This window comes from Dermacentor silvarum, chromosome 9 (genome assembly GCF_013339745.2).
Source record: "Dermacentor silvarum isolate Dsil-2018 chromosome 9, BIME_Dsil_1.4, whole genome shotgun sequence".
NCBI classification, from domain to species: Eukaryota; Metazoa; Arthropoda; class Arachnida; order Ixodida; family Ixodidae; genus Dermacentor; species Dermacentor silvarum.
In genome coordinates, this window is record NC_051162.1 from 131,476,148 (window position 1) to 131,484,964 (window position 8,817).

The window sequence follows — 8,817 nt, forward strand, 5'->3', positions numbered from 1 at the left end:
TCAGTTCGCAGCATATGGCAATATCGCAACGACAAGGAGCATAACTCATGTGAGTGGCCGTGGCAAATTCGTATAACATCTTGCAACACCAAGAACAGATTCATATTAGCAGCTGAGCATTTTTAGAAACAGCGGCAACCATAGAAGGTCGCCAAAAGGGTGTGAAATAGAAATGACTGAAAGGAATACTTCTCTGCTCAAATTCTCATGTGCTGGTACGACCTATTGGTAAAACATCAGTATAACGTACACGTCATGACACCCTACTATAGTTACTGGTGATCATCACATTTCCTGAGCATAAGAATGAGCATCAGAATTTTTTTTTTTTTAGGGTGCCTTTAATTTCTAATTGTTCTGTATTCTTGCTATTTCTGTCACCCAGGCACGTCAATGTTGGTCCCCAGTTCCAAGCCCAGTTGCCCCCTTTAGATGGTGAGTTCGTAGTTCTTGACAAGGAACACTTGTAGTTTGGCCTTTATTCTACTGTAGCAAAAGGCTGTTTATAACGAAATAAAATACAGTGACAATTTTTTTCTCTGTCATAAGTTGGCCATTAAACCAAATGTGTGTAACTTTGCTGTGCCAGTGCCGAAACATAGCACAATTTCATACAAGCCCTAATGAATTACATTGACACATTTCATAATCATCATTGCACTGCTGTAACACATGCAGTCAGAGGAAATGATAAGACACTTTAAAAGTATGTGCAAATGGTAATCGTGAAAGTTAGTGCATACTTAGTCAGCATTAGAGCACTTTTTTGTCAGCATTACTTTTTATGGGACGTTGTCTTGTGGGTCAACATTCTTATTGTACTTGGTATGATGTCACATGTAGTTCATTATGTGAGAAACTGCAGCCGCAGAAAGTTTGGTGCAGCTTAAAGTGACACGGCCTGGGCTGTGATTAAGGGGCGCTAAAGAGAAAAACTATTTGAGCTTTGGTAAATAACCCTTCTATGGAATAAAAAAAAATTCACTCTAACCATGCAAGGATGCATTATAAGTCAGAAAAGATGCAAAAAGAAAGACAGGTGGCGGCGTCTCCTTCATGTTTCCGCACCGGCTCATTGTGACGTCATGGATATTGACTGTCTCTTCTTTTTTAATTAACAAAGATGGACTGCATTGTTTTCTAGAAGAGCCAAAGAATGAACTTGGCAAATTTCGAGAACCTTCAGTCCGCCACAGTGGCCCAGATATGAAAAAATGCTTTGAAATCCATGATGTTACACTGATGTACCAGTGCTGGGGTTTCAGCACAAAGTTTAAATGTTTTAGTTTGACCCTCGATTTTTTTCTTGTAATGATCAACCTATCATCACGAAATTAATGAAATGAGTTTTTAACTAGCATCTTATGAGTCTAAGCTGATTTCGTGTTTCTCTTTATGTCCCATAAATTGTTTTTGCTCATTCGACACATTCATTGTCCACAACTTTGTGTCTGTGTGTGATACTTTTTCTTTTTGCAAAGGTGGTTAAATATTTCGTGGGAAGTAACGACGCAGAATGTCTGCACAACTGGAGGGATCATTGCTATAACACAGAGACAGCCATTGACTTTTGTAACAATTCTAGATGACCCGCCGCAGTGGTTCAGTCTTAGCTAAGGCATTGCGCTGCTGAGCACGAGATCGCGGGATCGAATCCCGGCTGCGGCGGCCGCATTTCGATGGAGGCGAAATGCAAAAACGCCTGTCTGCTTATGTTGTAGTGCACGTTAAAGAACCCCAGGTGGTCAAAATTAATCCGGAGTTCTCCACTACGGCATGGTTCATAATCAGAACTGGTTTTGCCACGTAAAACCCCAGAAAGAACAACAATTCTAGATTAATGCGTGATGTTAAGGCTGTTTCAAGGCTATTGAATGTGTGCCTGTCTCTAGTCATCATTATGGCTCTTTGATATGGATAGTACCTATAGGGCTATGTAGTAAATGCTCAGTGATAACACTTGAACACTTCATGCTTTTGGACCATTTAATAGCATTCTTGCCACTGTTCTCTATTTTCGGTGTTTGACAGTGTTGTCTATGCTAGACAGTCAAACAATCCACTTAATGACGAAGTTCTAGTTATAATCTGTGAAGATTCTGCCTGACAAGTAAAGGATACTCTGCTAAGTCTTGCATGTCGTGAATGTACAGATTATGACATCTAGGCCGTTCACGACTTCCCTTGCAGTTTATCTTGCCAATGTTTTTGTTTCAGCCGAAGAAGCATTAAAGTCTGAGCACCTTGCTGACCTTGTCTGGGATCCACGCATTGGAGATCACTTGGCTGACGATGAAGGTTCGTTGTAGAATTGAGATGGAATACACTGACATAAGTTCCCTGCACATTTCTCACCAGTTCACACACCATGGTACTGTAATTCGTAAAATTTTATTATTTTAAAAGTAATTTATACAAGCAACTGCAATTTTTGTTCTCTTTGAGTAGACTGCAATACTGATGAACAGTGAATGGGGCAAATTGTTTTTCTTCCTTTACTTACCACAGTGGAATCTCGATGATACGATCACGGCTAATACGAATTTCCGGGTAATACGAATTTTTCTGTGGTCCCGGCCGAGCCCCATTACATTGCAACGTGCTAGAGAACGGTTGTTACGAATCGATTTTTGACCCATGTTGGTTGATACGAATAAACGCCGCCCCACCGACGACTGCGAAAGAGAACAGTGCGCAGTCACGCGCTTTCTCCCTTTCTCTTTTGGTACGGAGGCGTGGATGCGGCGCAAGACAGCGCGGAGCCCGCGACTGGGCGTGAAGAGTTTGAAGCAGTGGCGTTTTTGTTGCTTTTCCCTATTGTGCTTTTCCCCACGCAAGCGTGGGGAAGCGCGGCCGCCGCAGCGAGCGAAGGCCTATCGCTTCAACGGAAACTGAGCGGCGTAAGCACAGCGCATACAAAGGTCAGAGCCATGTGGAGATCACTTTCAAGATATGGTGCGCGCGATAACACCGACAGCCGGCACAGGCGCAAAGTACAAGAACACATTTGTTGGTTGATTAGAAGCCGCCCCCCCCCCCCTCCCCCTATCTCTCCCTCCCGCGCTGCCTTACCGCTTTGCTCCTTTTGCGTGGGAGATTGCGTCGCCAGTTACCCTTGCACCCTGTTGCAAGATACCAGTTACACCGCGCAAGATAAGCACGTGGTGCCGCAGCACAGCGTCGTCCCTCCCATACTCCCACGGCCTTTCGCGCGACGGAAGTCGCGTTTGCTCTCGGCTGTGCATTTGCTCTCCGTAAAGGTGCGCGTCCCCCGCGCGCTTTCACTCGCACATACGGCGCGCGGCGACGATTTTATTGCCCTTGGACTCATGCTCCACGTCTCCGCATCGCCCTCGTTGATCTCCTCTCCCATCGTTGGATGCACCTCGTTGAGAAGCGTGCTCGCTACTGCCCTTGTCGGGGAGAGTTTCCCGCGGAAGCCGGATTATAACCGGTATTTCGTCTCACGCGGCTGCACTGTAAGCGGTATGCGTATACATGGAGTTCTATTGGAGGGTAAATGGGAGTCGGAAAAGGCCGCGTTGTAGCCAGTTTTGCACTATAAACGGTTACGTTATAAGTGGTATATACTGTAAATGCTCTTTACGTGCGTGTGCCTGAGTGAGTTCACCTCTGACTCTTTAATTTAGCTGTAGCTTTAATTGTTTCGATGATACAAATTTCGGATCCCAGATAAATCTGAACAGATTGTACACTTTTGTATAATTGTCTGTAGATGCGACATGCTTCTGTTTGAGCAAACTAGGTATACATAATTTGAGACGGCACTCGAACACCAAGATAGCAGGAGAGCAGACACACGTGAAGAGCTGACGTAGACCAAATTTGTAAGTCAGTGCTATGCATTGTGTGCCTACTGCTTTGTCTGTCTTGCATTCCAACATTGTATGTCCATTTATGCATTACCGAATTTTCAGTTGCTTCTGATGAGGTGTACAATTTCCAAGGTCCTTATGTGTTCTGGACATGTGCCGAACTTGTGGGGTCTCTAGTGCTCTTTGTAAGAGAGGAACCTGAAAACACGGTTATGGAAGTTCAAAAGGGGCATTTATTACTCTTTTTATTTCAACAATGACAGCTTGCCGAAATACACACAAGAAATGTAACACTCTGAATTCAACATGAGAGGCTATTCATAGTGCCAGAGTTTCCGGCATTCACTACTCTACAAGCACTGACCTTCTTAGTTCTTTCTTTCCTACGTGTAACTGAGGTGCTTGACCACAGCATGCGAGGTCTGTCCCAGTATTTCATGCAGCTAGTCATAAAAAAAAAAGTGGGAGAGTAGCGGTGCCACTCCGGGAGTAATCGCTTGACATCTAGTACGAGCTGTATTACTGTACAACAAGGCAGAATTTTATGCGGGCACTTTTTTGTGCAACCCAATTTTTAATCTGTAGAAATGAAGATCGACGAACAAATGGAACAAAGGATCAATATAGAATATCTTGTGAAATTGGGCAAGAATGGTGCAGAAGTGCTACAACATGGAATTTGAACTTCAATTCCACAGCCAAAGGAAAAGAAGCACTCGGAACACTCGCACGCAAAAAGACTCGCGCGATCTCTTGTAGCTGCACAACTTTGACAGCGACTTCCACTATCACCTGTGCGTAGCACAAGGAAGCTGAACGTCAGAAGATGCAAAAGCCGTGCAGGGAAGACTAACGCTGGGAGACGGGAAAGAGTCGTCATCCCTACAAAATCAATCGATTCTTTTCTGAAATCGAGAGCACACTTTAAACAGGTTGTGGCCAGCTGTGTCTGGTTGTCGCAGAACAGTATGTTCAGTAACTGTGCAATGATTAAATTGCTGACCTCGCTGCAACTTCTTTTGGGCCGCAGTGGAGAACTACCTGGAGTTGGCGTGCTGTGCGGCCATTCCTGGCGGGGGCCGGAACCGAGAGTATGCCTTCCACATTTTGGCACTCTGCCAAGGAAATCTGCAGGCAAGTGCCATTTTCTGACATCAGTGCATAGTTGGGTCACTGCCACTAAAATTCCCAGAGCTATGTGTGACCCACCTCCACAAGAAGAAAGGGAACCGAGGGGCCCGATTTTTATTAATCATATTGAAAGAAGCCAACAAACCAGTTGGCCTTGGTGTCATTTGTTTGTTGGCTTATGATACCACCTCCACAAGTAATCTTGACACCTGTTTGCTTAGAGAGCCACTAGGCTTCTTTCACGGCCTTGGCGGCTAGTCATCTTTCAAAGGCCATAAGTTACAGAAATTAAGATATGCTAAGGTCTTTTAAAAAACTTGCTTAGACACACTCTGATGCCATTTCCTGCAGGGCTATGTATCTACGGTGTTGCTTTGCAATGTATTTACTCCGATTGTAATGGTTTGCTTCGAGGCTTTATGCGAGGAAAATGTTGGTGAAAATTCTATTCACTTTATGAAAAGTAGGGGGGAAAAAAACAAGATGTGCAGATTCTGTTTGGAAAATGCAAAAACAGAAAGCCCATTGGGATATGTAGTTTTAGCTCAGTTGATGTCATATAAGTGTCCTATTAGTTCAATCCACCTGCTTGTATAATTAGGTTTTTCTTTCTTTTTTTCACATCTTGTGGGGTCACGCCTGAACTGAACTGCGACAAGCAAATAAACAGAATCGTCCCATTTTCTTGATGACAACTGCCGTTCACTGTAAAAACAGCCGGCAGTCTGAGGGTGCCTTTCAAGGTGCTTGCAACGTGGTGCACAGGAGGCAACATTGCGGTTGATGGAGCGGGAACCACGGCTGCCTGGTGGACACCCGTTGCTGACGTACCGTTACCCTGAGTGCCACCGTTGGAGCCGCGAGGAGATGGAACGCTTCCAAGAAGGGCTGGCCACTTTCGACAAGGACTTTCTGCACGTGGCCACCAAGGTTTGTTGGAACATCCATTTTGCAGACGTTTGGTATCCACTTGGCATCCGCTTGCAGTGCACTTTATCCTGCTGCTTGCAGCCACTGTCATGGCTGCTGCATGGAAAAGCAATGTGCTGCATTTCTTGCTCATGTGATACTGGTCTGTCTTCACTGTGAACACCTACATCATTCTAAATCTACGGGTCTGGTGACGGTAATGTCCAGTGCCAGTCACTATTGTTCTAGTAAACATAAAGCATGATCAAATTTGTTCACCAACCTTGCAGGCATGACATGGCACATTGTGATGTACAACTAGTAATTCTCTCTCATGGAACCTTTGAGTTCTCTGAAAATTAACTTGGAGCCGTCTTTAGAGTTTGCTTTATAAATGCTTTACGACTTTCATTCATGCCCATTTTTCTGTGTTTTACTTAAACTTAAGATGACCACTTTGGCGTTGCTTCTATGTCAGCTGTGTCAAGTATCGGAGTGCATTCATTCTTTCATAATCCTTCTCACTTGGCGACCGTTGTGTTGCAGGTTGGAACCAAGAATGTACAGCAGTGTGTAGAGTTTTACTATGTGTGGAAGAAAGTGGCACCCGAGGAGTACCGGCGGCTGCGGTGTTTGCGGCGGCGACGTGAGCTTGACCAGGCGGCACCGGAGGAAGATGACATGGAGGAAATGGCCGGTAGCCCCTTGGCCGTGCCTGCAGCCGTAGCCAAGCCGACTGTGCCCTCGTCGGAACCTGTGCAACCCTGTGAGCCGCCGCAGGAGTTTCCGTGCAGACTCTGTGGCAGGTGAGTCATGCGTCTCGGATTAAGGTATGTCGGAGTAGTGTTTAGTGATAGGGCGAAAACTTGTTCCCTAGTTTTTTCTCCTTAAGTTTTTCTTTCTTATATGTAACACTGCTGCTCAACCACAACATACGAGGTCTGTCTCAGTAGTTTATGTAGCGAGTCTGAAAAAAGGTGGGAAAAGGTGTAATAGCGTCGCTCTTTCAACTCGGAAGTACCTAGTAGTAGAAGGTGCAGCACTACATTTCACTTGACGTTTGCCTGTCTAAACTTGCTACAAATGTTTGTGTGCAGAAATAGTTGTGCCAGTTATGAGCTCCATCTAGGGATCTTTTCGCCCTTTGTTGCCAAGGCCTCGACACATGCATGCATTAATTATTCACTTTAGGACACATACTCCAATTCCAATTCAAGCCAAGCCGTAGTGAAATCAGGTCTGCCTAGCAAAAATTTCAAGACTAGTACCATTTTCGAGGTATCTGCCTCCAAAATCCACAGAAAGACATATTGGCGTTACATTTCAGATTGTTCCAAACTACTTGATGCACACTTTTAGTAAATTATTAGCAGGAGCTCCCATGTGTTTTGTGACTCAATTTAAGACCAGATATCTTGATAACGGTGTTACTTTTAGTACTGTTAAGTGGACATAACTTCACTACCATGTGGCTTCAAATTTTCAATTAGGAGCATGTGCCCTGAAGTTAATTATGGAATCTTATTAGCTCCCTGCACATTGCCATTTCTCGCTCAAATAATGTCTGCCTTTGCCATAAATTAACCTGTAAACCTGCAACAGGGTTGTCATGGGTGATTTTGTTTAAAAGTGGGTAACATGTGTGTTCAGAAGAACTAGTGGTATACAGTCAACGGCCGATTTTCCGGACGCCCGATTTTTCGGACATGCCCGGATGATTCGGACTCCTTCGCGGGCTGCCACGTACCTCATAGAGTCACTGTCTAAGAATGTCTGAAATTTCGGATGCTAAAAACCTTCGCCTTCCGATTTTCCGGGCTTTTTGCCATGACTGCAGGTCCGAAACTGCATTAATCGTAGCCACCAGCACCGCCATTTTCATTATCCTGCCTCCTCGAACCGGCGCTCTTGACGCAGATGCACTGAGCCGTGCTCCCTCAAGGGCTGCAGAAGATAGCGCCAACCTTTTCTTTCCAAATGAACCACTTAGTAGTAGCTACCACCACAGCAACACTACGCCTAGCTACTTCGATGTTCGCTACCAAGCTTCTTTCTGTTCAGTGCCGTGTTTTTCAGTGAAACAATTCGCCACTGTTAGTAATGGTGCTGACTCCGTCTTTGTAATCCTCGCCAATATCTCGGAAAGCACAGAAACTTGATAATATCGGGTTCCGAAAGTAAGCTTCGCCTCAATACAGCAGTGTTACGCAGTGAAGCATATGCAAAGTATTGTGGGGAAACATACTAAGAGTGGGAAGGGGGCAATTGTCATGCACACGATATGTATTCCTTAATTATACATGCGTGAACCCGCCGTTTTCTAGCACAGTGCGAGCTACGAGCCTAATAAGTGTACTGGCAGGTCGTCAGAGCGATTTCGGATGTGTCTGTGGCGATTTAAGCCCTTGGGAGCAGTAAAAGGCATGCATTCGTTTTTTCGGACGTTTTCGCAGCCTCTAGGGAGTCCGAAAAATCAGACATTGACTGTATGTGGTATTCATGCTTCCGCATATAAATATGTTTATGCCACAGTTTGGTGTGTGCAATGTGCGCAGGGTGTTTGCCAAAGTAAAAAGCCGCAACGCCCACATGAAGAGCCACGGAGCTCCTCGGTCGGTGGCCAGCAGCCGCTTCGAGTTCTGAGCATCGGCAGTAGCGCTGCCGATGACCCCGCTGCTGCTGCTGCTGCCACATTTGCTGCAATTGCTCAACGTCCTGGCCAATGGTTCTGGCCCAACGCCCTGGCCCACCGTTCCCCCCCCCCCCCCTCGCCCTGTGTCGTCTTCTCTGTACATGGCTTGTAAATACTAGGTTCTTCGTCATTCTTTTTAATTGGGGAGTCGTAACGATCCCGTTGCCAAGGCCGTCCGGCGGGTCTCGTTATTTTTGTACTCGCGACGCACATTCTCCACAGATTAAAGAAAGGATATGCTGTTGACCA

General features: G+C 45.4%; 2 protein-coding genes across 5 annotated transcripts in view; both read left to right on the top strand.

Moving 5' to 3' along the window:
* LOC119464330 (transcriptional-regulating factor 1) overlaps positions 1–5,129 on the top strand; it is a 31,779-nt gene extending 26,650 nt beyond the window's left edge. For all 4 annotated transcript variants that reach the window (XM_049656212.1, XM_049656211.1, XM_037725251.2 and 1 more), the window contains 3 exons: positions 386–435; positions 2,218–2,298; positions 4,867–5,129. In XM_049656212.1, coding sequence (XP_049512169.1) covers positions 386–435; positions 2,218–2,298; positions 4,867–4,988 — 253 coding nt within the window. In that variant the 3' untranslated portion in view covers positions 4,989–5,129. The remainder of the gene's footprint in view (positions 1–385; positions 436–2,217; positions 2,299–4,866) is intronic.
* Positions 5,130–5,606: 477 nt separating this feature from the next.
* On the top strand, positions 5,607–8,817 carry LOC125940264 (transcriptional-regulating factor 1-like). The gene is made up of 3 exons (XM_049656214.1): positions 5,607–5,897; positions 6,423–6,682; positions 8,432–8,817. Exons 1-3 carry the CDS (start codon positions 5,751–5,753, stop codon positions 8,517–8,519), a joined length of 495 nt encoding a protein of 164 aa, XP_049512171.1. The 5' UTR covers positions 5,607–5,750; the 3' UTR covers positions 8,520–8,817.

What these genes read in the sequence shown, in the direction of transcription:
- LOC125940264 (XM_049656214.1), top strand. Translation starts at nt 5,751, where the DNA reads ATGGAGCGGGAACCACGGCTGCCTGGTGGACACCCGTTGCTGACGTAC. An exon ending in TTCTGCACGTGGCCACCAAG is followed by an intron (nt 5,898 to 6,422) that starts GTTTGTTGGAAC and finishes GTTGTGTTGCAG; the next exon opens with GTTGGAACCAAGAATGTACA. An exon ending in CCGTGCAGACTCTGTGGCAG is followed by an intron (nt 6,683 to 8,431) that starts GTGAGTCATGCG and finishes CAATGTGCGCAG; the next exon opens with GGTGTTTGCCAAAGTAAAAA.